Raw genomic sequence first — 12,744 nt, 5'->3', positions numbered from 1 at the left:
GGAAAAAAATTAAATTACTACTAATTCACTCTCATTTCTCAGTACTTTTCAAAACACACTGGCTTGGACTGTACAAAATTTTCAAATATTGATTTCATCAGTTCTCTGTCCAGAAGAAATAATTATTTCCCTGCTTCTGATCATGATTCTCCTTTTGTCACAGCAGCCCTCTGTCACAGCTCTGCATAGGGAATTTATCTACAACCAGTTACTTCCCATTCACTGTCAATGCTGTCCCATACTTGGTACCCTACAATGTAGGAATGACAAAATCATTTTTTTCTCAGAAATACACTTATGTTTATAGCTGTATATATTTTTTTTTTAAATTGCCTGAACAAGCTGTGTGACAAAAGCTCCCCCCTCCCCCTGAATACTCTGTTCTCTTCTTTGTTTACCATGATGTCCACCTGTCTTTATAACATGTCCATTCTTGGCCTGTTCTGTGAGTTATGGAGCCTGTGCCTGCAAGTCTGGCACAGGCTCTCTTGGAAGCTGGTGTTTTAAGAGGTTGTAAGAAAACAGGTATTAATATCCTTCACAAGAATTTTAATCAAAATTGGCACTTCTGTTACAATGGCATATGATAAGACAAGTGCCTTTCAAAAATCTATTGCATCTGAGGAGGAACAAAATATGTCTTCCCATTGTAATAATATCTGTGTGACAAGACTTATTTTCTTCTAAATTGATATAAATTGGCAAGTATTCTTTTACGCTCCATTCTTTTTCTTTCCTTTGGAAATGGGCAAAGACTGATTTAGAATAAACCCAAAATATTCTCTATATAACCCCTACTTTAGTTATGCTCCTAATTGTTCCCAACTTGCCTAGCAATTTAGGAAAAATAAGTGAAGACTTCAACACTTGATTCACTTGGGAGGGAAAAAAAGACAAAGTTAGAATAAAAAACAAAGGTTAAATGGGCTGTGTGGTGCCCAGGGTATGCAGGTTCAAAGATTGTGAAAAATCAGTAATAATTGCACAGTTCTGTGCATGGGAAGAATTTGGTTCATTACATGGTCTGAGTGTCTAAATGACATTCATGTAATATCAAAGATTAAATCAACGTGAAGATGAAATCTCCTGAAAGAAAATTCTAACAAAAGCCATTTCTACAATGCACACAGGCTGTTGTCATATATTTAGAGTTTTCACACTTCTTTTGTACAGCAAACCATCACTATCTGCAAGTTGTTACCAGAATATAAACTTAATTTTCCTAATTTTATTTAAATTACTGTAAGACTACATATGGGGAAAAATAAAATCCAAAGGAAAAATAATTCCAGGTAATGAGGACTCACACTTCAGTAGGTGCTTCTTCAGGGTGGTTTTGATTATATGGATGAAAGACTAGGAGTCAAAACACAGAGATTAAGAATAGAGGGAGGGTGCTTAGGAAGGAGTAAGGGAGGCATGGGACCCTGTTGGATTTCCTAAAGGGAGGCCTGCTAGATGGTAGAGACCCAGATCAAAAATATGTCAGTGTGTTATTTCAAGCTGATATTTCTATTTGAATGGTACTGTTTGGTTTCTGTGGATAGCTCTATAATTTATTGGCTGGTAACTCAGGATGCATCCCAAAGCCTGATGCTCCTACTGTTCAGACCAGGAAGGCAATGGAGCAGATGGCATTTTTCATCCCTCAGCTGTATGAAGAGGCACCCCATCCATGGCACGTGGGTCCTGGAAGCAGACTTGCCCCTCAGGACATGGCAGGGGCCATGGAGAGGAGATTGCCGTGTATTGCCAGTTATAGATTCCTGAAGGAAAGAAGGGCATGTCCCTGAATTCACCCAAACCTCCTGGACACAGCAGGTCACTGCCTGCCTGAAGAGTGAGAAACTCCCAGACTACGATTGAGACAGATAAGACTCCACAGGTATATTATCCCACACAGGCATATATATTCCTCAGGATATGCCATTATTATGCAAAGTCATGTTGTGTTACCTGAGCTGGGCCAGAGTATCTTTGTACGTCACCATGGCAGTCACAGCGTCAGACACAGATCCCAAGATCCTGGGTCCAAAGGCAGCACAGCCCGACCTCTGCTTCCAGTTCCAGCACTAGGCTGTTCTGTGCTAGCTTGAGGGTCAGCAAACATCTCTATCAGCAGCTTCATGAGAGACAGAAATAAACAGCAAGGCAGTGGTACAAAAGCTCTTTAGCTATGACCTATCACTAATTTTTGCATCTGGTAATCTTCATATTGCCTAAAGAGAGATTTTCCTCTAAGTGACAAGTGTTCTGTTTCACTGGGTGAAATCCATGCCAATGCCACTTGCCCTAATGACGACAGTCCACCATCTCAGGAAAAAGTGACAAACTGGCAATATCCTGCAATACAGGATACAAACATGAGCTTGTTTGTAATGTGTTATAATTGGAATGGAAATCATTCACAAATTAAATAAGTGAATAAACACAGCTCTCCAAAGTCCTAAATTAAAATACTCAATTGAAACACTTGACTTTGCCATTTGTGAAACAAATGTTAAAGCATTTGAAGAAAAGCTTTTGCATTTTTATTGCAACTGCTCTAAATGGAAGAGTGACAGATGATGAAACACACCAAACATATTCAGTCCAGATCACAGGAAAGTATTTGTCACACTGTCACATAAGAAATCACTGCATAAAACTAGAAGACAATGATCAGCAGCAAGGTGATATCCATTTTTAGTCCTTGTTATAAAGCAGGAGGGGCACCAGAAATATGAATGAATCATCTTGAGTCATACAGCAAAGTTTCATAAGGCTTAGCACAGTGACTGAGGTTGATCTGAATGAAGGATGGCACCATGCAGTCTTGCTGAGTCCATAACTCAACAAGGGAGAAGGAAATCTTCCATCCAGATTCCAAACATTCCCCAGGGCCTGATTTTCCAGAGGGTTTCAGGTGTCTAGTGGTATAAATGAGGACAAAGTATGTTTTCCTAAAATTTCCCAGGCTTCTCTGTAGACCAACTTATCCCACTGTTTTGACATGCCCTGGAGGACACACCTCTCTCCACTGACTGTAGAGAGGTCCTCGGGAGACTATTTTCTGTGCAGAAACCATCCTTATCCGGCATTTAAAGCTGTTTGGCGTGGCTCCTCTGACCTAGTGGCCTATGTCCCAATTTAGTTCCAACTCACTCCCAAGTCCCACTGGCCTGCCTGCACTCCTCCATATCGAATATCTTTGTAAATATGCCCATGTATCCCTAATGTCACCATCCAAAGATGGCAGGCATCCCCATGCCTGCCCAGCAGGCTCCCTGTACAGGCAGAAGCTTCTGCTCTAGACCAGACAGCGGGCATCATTCTTTTAAATCCTTTAAACCATACTTTCATTTTCATGTAGTTGTAAACCTCAGAATCAAAGAATGGTTGAGGCTCCAGGGTGCCTCTGGGGGTGGTCTGGTCCAGCCCCACTTCTCAAAGTAGGGTCAGTTGAGGAGGTCATTCAGGACATATTGGAAAGGAGGTAATAGCCAGATGGGGGTTGGCCTCTTCTCCCAGGTGACTAGGATGAGAGGACATAGTCTTAACCTGTGCCAGGGGAGGCTTAGGTTGGACATAAAAGGAATTTCTTCATAGAAAGAGTGATTTAACGTTGGAATGGGCTGCCCAGGGAGGTGGTGGCGTCACCCGTCCCTAGAGCTGTTTAAAGAAAGACTTGCTGTGGCACTTGGTGCCATGGTCTGGTTGACATGGTAGTGTTCAGTCATGGGTTGAACTCAATTATCTCAGAGGCTTTTCCAACTTAATTGATTCTAGCATTCTATGATTCATTTTCATATGGTTGTAGACCAGAGGATCACAGCAAGGTTAGGCTCCAGGGTGCCTCTGGTGATGGCCTGCTCCAGCCCCACTTCTCAAAGCACTGCCAATTAGAACAGGTCATTCAGGGCCACAGAATCACAGAACTGTAAAATGGTTTGGTTGGAAGGAAATTTAAAGACCCTCTAGTTTCAAATGTCCTGTCGTGGGAAGGGATGCCACCCACTAGATCAGGTCACCCAGGACTCTACCCAGCCTGGAACACTACCAGGGACGGCGATGTCATCAGCTTTCGAGTTATCCCCAGAGGCAGGGACACCACAACCTCTCCGGGCAAACCCTTGCCGCCGGCACTTGACCAGCCCCACAGTACGGCGATAATTCTCATTTAAATCATTTCAGGCGGCTCTCGCTGCTAGGGAAAAGCAGCGGGCGGTCAGGGGCCGCAGGGCCGGGCGCGGCGGTCCCTCGGGGGCGGAGGAGGAGCGGGCCGGGGGCGTCCGCCCCCTTTTCCCCCCTCACCGCCTCCCACGCGCGCACCTGCGCAGGCGCGCGGGCACGAGGCGCGCCCCCGCCCCCTCACTCCCTCACTCGCACCCAGGCGCACGCACACGCCCTGCGCGCGCGCGCGCGGGGGGCGCGCACCTGCGCTGCGCCCTCAGCTTCCCCCCCACCCCCCCCCCACCCCCACCCCCCCCCCACCGCGCGCGCGGCGCCGGCCCCGCTGGCGCCTAGAAGGGACCGCGGCGACCCCTCCGTGCCTCCTCCTCCTCCTTCCTTCATCCATCCTTCCTCCGAGCCGCCGGGGGACAGCCCAGGTGATCCGCCGCTGGGGGTGCGTGGGGGATCTCTGTGTGTGTGTGTGTGTGTGTGTGGTGTCCGCGTCGAGTTTGTAAGTTCTCAGAGGATATCGCCCTACTCTCCCCCCAGCCCGGGCGGGGTTTCCTCACTGGGGGTCGGTGTAAGAGATTCCGCCTGCCCTCCTCCTTCCCCATCCTGTCCGCTCCCTCCGTGACCGAGAGAGCCCCGCGCCGCAATCATTAGCGGCTGCAGGCTCGCGGGGTGTACGCCGCCCCGCAGCCGGCCCCCACCCCAAATTGCGGCGCTTAGAGCGGGCTTTGGCTGCTCTCTGGGTTGACTCCCGCGCCCGTGCCTCCTTCCCTGTGCAGGTCACCCTAAGGAGCACTCAGCCTCCGTGCATCGGTCCCTTGGAGGATAATCTCGGGCAGTTTTAAATAGCCTCCCCCCTCCCCCGTTTTTTTGGTCTTTTTTGTTTGTTTGTTTTTGGTTTTGTTTTTATTTTCTATTGTCACATTTATGTAACAAGTGCCTGCCTGCACATCAGGCTGGTGTTGCTGTCTAGGGCGTTGCATGCTCCGGGGGGGCGATGTATCCACTGCTGTGGCTGAACATTAAAAACAATGTCTTTCTGTTGAAGAAGACAGGGGTTAAAATGAATGAAGATCTGAAGGTTAATTTGAGCTGGCTGCCTCAGGATCATGTAGAAGCCAGCTCTACAGAGAATGCCTCAGCTGCAGGCTCCTCCCTGGTTCCTGCCGTAGACCCTGAGCCAGAGCTTTTGGTAAACCCCTGGGACATTGTCTTGTGTACTTCAGGGACCCTTATCTCCTGCGAAAATGCCATTGTGGTTCTGATCATTTTCCATAATCCCAGTCTTCGCGCCCCCATGTTCCTCCTGATAGGCAGCCTGGCGCTGGCAGATCTCTTAGCAGGCATTGGATTGATCATCAATTTTGTTTTTGCCTACCTTCTGCAGTCAGAAGCTACGAAACTGGTTACGATTGGACTGATTGTTGCCTCTTTCTCAGCATCTGTTGGCAGCTTGCTGGCTATCACTGTCGATCGTTACCTCTCCCTGTATTATGCTCTGACTTACAATTCAGAGAGGACTGTCACTTTTACCTATGTCATGCTTATATTGCTCTGGGGAGCATCTATCTGTATTGGACTGCTGCCTGTAATGGGCTGGAACTGCCTCAGAGATGAATCCACCTGCAGTGTTATCAGACCACTCACTAAAAATAATGCAGCTGTCCTTTCGGTCTCTTTCTTGCTTATGTTTGCCCTCATGCTGCAGCTCTACATTCAGATCTGTAAAATCGTGATGCGCCATGCCCATCAGATTGCTTTGCAACACCATTTCCTGGCCACTTCCCACTATGTGACCACCCGAAAAGGAGTGTCTACTTTGGCCATTATTTTGGGGACCTTTGCTGCTTGCTGGATGCCTTTTACGCTCTATTCTTTAATAGCAGATTACACCTATCCTTCTATATACACCTATGCCACCCTCCTGCCAGCTACCTACAATTCCATCATCAATCCTGTAATATATGCTTTTAGAAACCAGGAGATACAGAAAGCACTTTGGCTCGTCTGTTGTGGCTGTATTCCTTCTAACCTGTCTCAGAGGGCAAGATCACCCAGTGATGTCTGATTGGCAGCCACGAGGACGCTCCTTAACATGTTACTTTCCAGACACTCTGTCTTTGGTTTAGATGCATTCATTAAATGGTGTGTGATGAGTTCACATAAAAGCCACAGGATGGACTGACCTTTTTGTAAACAGAAAACCCCAGCGAACGAAATCAATCGAGTGGTTTAAGGAAGATTTCCAAAATCAAAATAATCAGTGTTCTTAACAGATTTATAATGTTGCTCAGGGTCTTTTTGTCATATTACCCAGACTTTGCCATGTTTGCCATGATTTTACATTAAGTTTTCTAATTAAAATTAGATTGAAAGAGCATACTTCTTTAAAATTGTTTATGTGATTGAGTTTAGTCATACTGCATGTTACAATCTGTTGTTTGGATATTTTTTCCTCTTTAATTTTTTTTTCAACAGAAAAATAACCCCAAACCAAGTCCTGTTACCCCATCTGTATATCATCAGAACACTCTTCAAAATAATGGCCAATTGTACTGATTTATATGGAATTTATTGTAATTATATCAGTGCAACAAATTTGTTCGAAGTGAGAAAGTACTTGTGCAGCTTTTTATTTTACATCTCAGCATGAACTAGGTTGACAATTGTTTTCAAGTGTTACCTGTTCTCTCACGTGTTCTGGCTGGATGTTAAAGCAAGAGAAATGCGTTGCTTTCCTTTTCAAAAATCAGACATACTTTTCACTTGCATGTGGGACATTGGAGCTATGCTGTTGATTTTAAAACTGACGAGGGTCTCTTTGAAATTGATGAAACAATATGGCCTCTTTCAGCTATGCATTTGTAATAAATTGAAAACTAGGTTTCTCAGACAAGTTCATCTTTTCAGAACAGTATGAGAACTATTTCATAAAACAATCTATAGATTGCTCGCAGCACGTGTTTAGCACTACATCAAATGGTTCCCCTACATTTTTTACCAAGTCAATACTATTACCATTTGTTTTCGCTGTTCTCCGATGTAATTTTAAATACCGACATTCATAAATTCTCAAAGCATATCTGGTTCATAATTGTATGCAACCAGGACTGCAAGATGAAACAGTGTTTTCTCCTTTTCTGGCCGTTTCATTCTTTGCGCCGTACACATGTCAGTTCACTTCATTATAGTTCTGGTCTAGAAAGCAGAGCTTCCTCTTGTGAATGGTTAAATTTCAAACTGCTTCTAACCTTCCACTGAAGCCACATTAAAATGCACTAGAAATAAAGCATTGTTTTCTGATTTGAAGACTACTTGATTGTCAGAGAGAAAAATCTTCCTGGCACTTGTCTTCATGAAACTTACGGTGGTGTACCCTCATGTCAGTGCATGGGAGTTTAGAGTACAGCTTCCATTAGTGTTGATGGGAACTCAAAGTGTTCATGCCCTGGCATCAGCAGGAGGTTATGCTCCCTTGAATGTCAAAGTCAGCATATTGTATTGTTGCTTCAATACCTTCCATTAAAAAAAAAAAATCCAAAACTCAAGTGTAAAAATAGCAATATTTACAGTTCAATGAAAAAATATACCTGTGTAGTAGAGATAGTAGAGACAACTGCGCTGCTGGTCTGGATTTTTCCAAATGGAATCGGTCCTTTCCACGTGGACGTTTGGATGGCTGTAGCTTTTTGTGGCAAAGTTTCTGTGACGTTAAGAATCATATGCTATACACAAAGCTGAATCTCAAATGTGAGTTGTCTGTAAACAAGGCTCTGTAGAGATTTTTATGAGCAATAATTAATTTTAGTTGCAATGCTGGGTTTAAATTCCATTATTTATTTGGTTCAGCCTTCATGATATTTGGTTCTTACTTGGTAATCTGATTAGTTTAATAATAATTGCATGGCATGACCCAGTAGAGCTGTGAATTTGAAGCTCCCCTGGCTTCCCTGTGATTTACAGATGCTCAGCAAGTTAGACTATGACCTCTGCTCAGTGTAGGGTATCGGTGTTCTTTATGTACTTATGAATGTTACTGAAACTTTAGTCATTGATTTTTCTTACAATTTTTTGTATAAGAAATACCCATTTCATAAATATCCATGATACGTATGTGTGCAGTTTTGCAAGTATGCAAACTATTGGGAAATAATGGCAGGAAAAGTCATGAAATGAATAACGTAGAGAGGCTGAATAATGTAGGATGGCACTTTAAAAAAAAAAAAAAGTTCAAGTCATGCAAACTTTTCTCCCCTTGCTTTTTCCCTTGTTTGTTCTTCTGTATCAAATTGCTAAAAGTATGATGAAGATGAGCAGCTACAACTGTGACCAAAATTCAGTCCTGAGGGCAACTGTTGTTTTCCTTATGCAGATGTGTTCTCATCCTCTTGGATAACCTCATAAGCATTATTGCTTTTCTCTAGGCAACACCTGTGTGGTAGGGAAGCCAGAGAAAAACAGCACAGAGGGAGATAATGTCATTCCCTCTTCTCAGGCGGTTTCACCTCGTGTCCTTGTCATCTTCCTCACTCCACAGACTGCTCAATTCTGCAGAGGCTCTCCAGTGTGCCGGGGGAGCCGACCTCTTCCTTGTGCCAGAGCAGAGAGATTTGTAATTGGAAGCTTCTCTCCTGAGGAGCAGAGCAAGTCAAACGGAGGAAAGAAGGATTAATTATAGCAATCCCACAAAGCTGGCTCATAGGGATGTGATTTGCCCTTGTTTGAGGAGTTGTGCATGGTTACCTTCCACCACAAAAAGATGAGAAACATGATTCTGCCTCCAAAGATACTGCTGTGACCTCCAGTAAGGATTTTGCCTCTTCCAGAAATATGTTCCAAAACTGAGGCTGTGCAGCATAGGCCAGAAAATCCTACTGAGGTGTCAGGCTAAACTTTGCTATAGTCTGCAGCACCGGGATGGGTGCTACATAACACACCTCTGAATGAGCTCTGGGAAATAGGGGCAGAGCTGTGGGTGCAGAGCTGCCTACCGCGCTCACACAGAAGAATTGCTTGACAGCCAGCCGCCTTTCAGACCCTGCAGAACTCAGCAACTCTCTGCTGTCCCCTCAGAATGACAGTGGAGGCCCCTGTGCTGTGTGGTGAGGTGCCAGTATCCATCCAAGGTCCTCCTGAAACTGGCAGAAATCCAGCCAACTTGCAGTTTCTGATATTTTGTTGTCTTATCTAACAACAACGGTGCATAAGACCAGGGGGGTTAGGTTCACCATTCTGTGTACAGTGAAGTACCTTTCATATCTCCATTGCAATGACAAAAGGTGGTTTTTTCCTTAAGATGTAATTTAGTTTAAAGAATTGAAGTTCATGTTTATTTATTAACACACTTGACCCAAAGTTCGTAACAGGTTGTATCCTGATGGGAAAAATTTATTGTGGTCAGTTTTTTTCATACATTCATCCTCAAAGCTTAGGAGAGGATATTTTGTCTTCTTTTTTTTCTAACCATTTCCCCCAATAGTAGTATTTCAGCAATAAGGAGAAATATGTTTTTAGCACAAGAGCAATAAAATCCTCCATGACGTGGATACTATAAACTGCTGAGTAAACGCAGAGCAATAGAGAGGAAGCAATATATACTTTAGACAAAAAAAAGTAACTTACATAAGGACTTTTAGTAAGCATAAGTCTTCCTTTGTTAAGCAGATCCTATCAGACCTGTGTAAGACATTATTTCTGGTTGATTTGTTTTATAATCATTGAATTCCTGAATAGAATTACACAGCAATAACATTTAACCTAAATTCTTGGATCCTGAATTTGTGCTATTTGCTGGAAGAATTATGTACTGCATTGGGGAGTTTTATTCTTTTCATAGTTTGGCATTCAGTTGTACAGCATTCTGTGGATAAATAGTGTTCAAGATTTCCAGTTGATCCCAAGAATACCTGAATTGGTCATGCTTATCAGGGTGACTGATAAATGGTGCTAGCCTGTTCTGAAGGCAGCTTGATTATGATACCAGTGAAGAAAACCCCTGCCAATACCCAGGCTCTTTGGAAGCAAGCTCAAAGGACTGATATTGCTTCTGTATCTTCCTACCATGGACACTCAGTGACATAAGCATCCATCCTTTAGTGTTCAGGGACCAGCCTTGAGGCATCTTGGAGTCGCTAAAACACCTCCATGGACAGCAGTGAACTTTGGCATAGACCAGTGCTCATGCTGTCCCCAAAGAGCTATTATTCTCTTGCCTTGTTTTCTTAGGGATTTTTTAGCTTTTAAAAGTAAAACTAAATACATGTGACTTCATTTCCCCAAGGTGATAAGCAACCTTATAAGCAAGTGTGACTGGAAGTTGGGATAAAATAGCATTGCTACAAATCAAGCCCCTGAAGCATAACTACACATTCATAACTTAAAAAAAAAAAAAAAAAAAATAGAGAAAAAAGTGACTCTGTAACATTCAGAACAATGTTTCCAAAATGTTGGCTCTGACTTTTATGACAAGAAACTATGTAGGGTCTGTTTTTTTCTATGTACAATACATAAAAATAAGAATTGGACAGAGCAGTTGCTATTGAAAAACCCAGCAGCAATCCTGTCACTTTATCTAAGATACTGAGTGGTTTTAACTTGGCTTAGTGGTAGTCCAGAGATGTTCTGTGGAGAAAAAATAAGATCTCTCAATCTCTGCTTATAGAGAACTGAAAGGAAGGAACTATAAGGGAGTGGTATAATTTATATCTCATGAATAAGCAATAGGTCAGGAAAGATAAATTAGGCATACATATTTCCATCCTCTGTCAGTAAAAGAATGATGGTACTCCCAATAAACTTGAAAGGTCTTCTGACTGGAGATACTTTTTTGGTACAAGAGGAAATTACCCCTTAAAACTGGGTGCCACTGTCTTCTTCAGATCAAGAAAATGCAGTTCCTTATAATGGATCAGAAATCTGAATGAACTGCAAGGATATCTACTTTCATATTAAGTGGGTGATGAAAGATGAGAGATGGAAGTCTTTATAGCTTGGTGAATCAGCCACATTCAATCACTCGGCCCTTGAGCTAGGGCAGGATGCTTGAATAAGTGCACCCCCTGTAAGAAGGGTGTTTAGAACTGTTCTAAACTGTCCATTTGGAACCTTACCCCAGGTACACACAGTCCTGAGGAGGGCCCCAGGGGCTGCCCCTGTTCCGGGGTGTGGCGCAGCAGTGCCGTGTCACTGGGGCTGCCCCTTGTGAGTGGTGTTCAGAGAGCAGAGAGGAGGAGATATGATCAGAAGTGAGGTGTCCCTTCCTTGAAAACGTTGCCCCATATTTTATTCTGATTATTACTTGTCTTGTTAGCACAGTCTTGTGTGGCCCCACTTGAAATCAGAAGAAGGTTTTTGTGGAAAAATATTGAAAATTCAAAGTAGGACCACCAGAAGATTATTTTACAGTAAGTCATTATGCATTTCTGTTCCTTTTGAGGAGCAGCTAAGCCTGTAACTTTGTAGTAAATGTTTCTTTGAAAACAGCATGCCTTTGCTTTAAAAAAGTCCATGCTGTGGTTTATTCACAAAATTATTGTGATCTTATAAGCCCTACAAGAAGAAAGAGTTGCACATTTCACTGTTACACAAACTTCTTATACAAAGAAGGGAAAAATCCCAACTTGAATGTAGGTTAGATGAAACCATATTGCAGTTAATTAGTGTGTCACTGCTGTGATGCAGACTAATTCAGTGCCCCTTGGAAAGGATGGGGGAGATTTTTTTTTTTATACTATTATTTTAAGTGATAGCCATAGGATTACAGGTTGGGTTATATTTCTTTTTCTCCTTCACCTCCCCACCACACCAGCCCCCAGCAGTAAGACGTCTGGTACTGTGCTTTTTGTTTCAAGGCAAACATTCATTTGCAGTTGGACTCAATGATCCTAAAGGTTTTTTTCAACCTAAATGATTCTGTGATTCTAAGTACCTGCCTCTCATAAGTACAGTGGTGCATTCCTAGGCAAAAGCTGATTTCCAAAGTTTTTAATAGTTTGTTATAACCCTTTCAAACATATCAGCAGCCCTTTTTCATTGAACCACTTCAGCGAGCATTTCCCTTACATAGGAAATGTCTGATTCACCTGTGGGGAGGGAAAGCAAGTCTACTACTACTGTTTTCTTTACACTGGTAATATTCTTTTTCCTCTAACCACTTGATCCCAGCCATAGGATCTACCATGATGCCCGAGCACAGGCCTAGTCCTGGTTTCTCAAGGAAAAAATAAGCCAATACCAACTGAACATGCTGAAGATTGCATCCTGCAATGATTTTCTGTAGAAAATGGAGAGGGCTTTCCCTTTTAAGAAATAGATGCCAACAAAATGGGGTTTTTCTTATTTTTTCTTTTAAGGGTAAACTCATTCCTAAAAGGAAATACCTATGTGGCAGTTTAACATACTAGTTATATTACATGCTGAATAGAGAAACAGTTTCTTAAGAGCATTTTAGTGTGCCATTAACTTGATTAAGTATGATGAGCTATCACTTTTAAATAGCATAATTACAAATTTAAATTATATATATATATATATATATATATATATATACACACACACATAATTATTACAATTATTTTATTTCGT

The 12,744-nt window shown here is 42.7% G+C and overlaps 1 protein-coding gene across 1 annotated transcript; it reads left to right on the top strand.

Moving 5' to 3' along the window:
- The first annotated feature begins 5,224 nt into the window (after nt 1-5,224).
- GPR12 (G protein-coupled receptor 12) lies at nt 5,225-6,360 on the top strand. Its single transcript, XM_059840369.1, has one exon. It carries the CDS (start codon nt 5,225-5,227, stop codon nt 6,227-6,229), a length of 1,005 nt encoding a protein of 334 aa, XP_059696352.1. The 3' UTR covers nt 6,230-6,360.
- The last annotated feature ends 6,384 nt before the right edge of the window (nt 6,361-12,744 follow it).

Source organism: Haemorhous mexicanus, chromosome 2 (assembly GCF_027477595.1).
Source record: "Haemorhous mexicanus isolate bHaeMex1 chromosome 2, bHaeMex1.pri, whole genome shotgun sequence".
NCBI lineage: Eukaryota > Metazoa > Chordata > Aves > Passeriformes > Fringillidae > Haemorhous > Haemorhous mexicanus.
Note: the sequence above shows the minus strand (reverse complement) of the source record. Positions and strands in the feature narration are given on the sequence as shown.

What these genes read in the sequence shown, in the direction of transcription:
- GPR12 (XM_059840369.1), top strand. Translation starts at nt 5,225, where the DNA reads ATGAATGAAGATCTGAAGGTTAATTTGAGCTGGCTGCCTCAGGATCAT.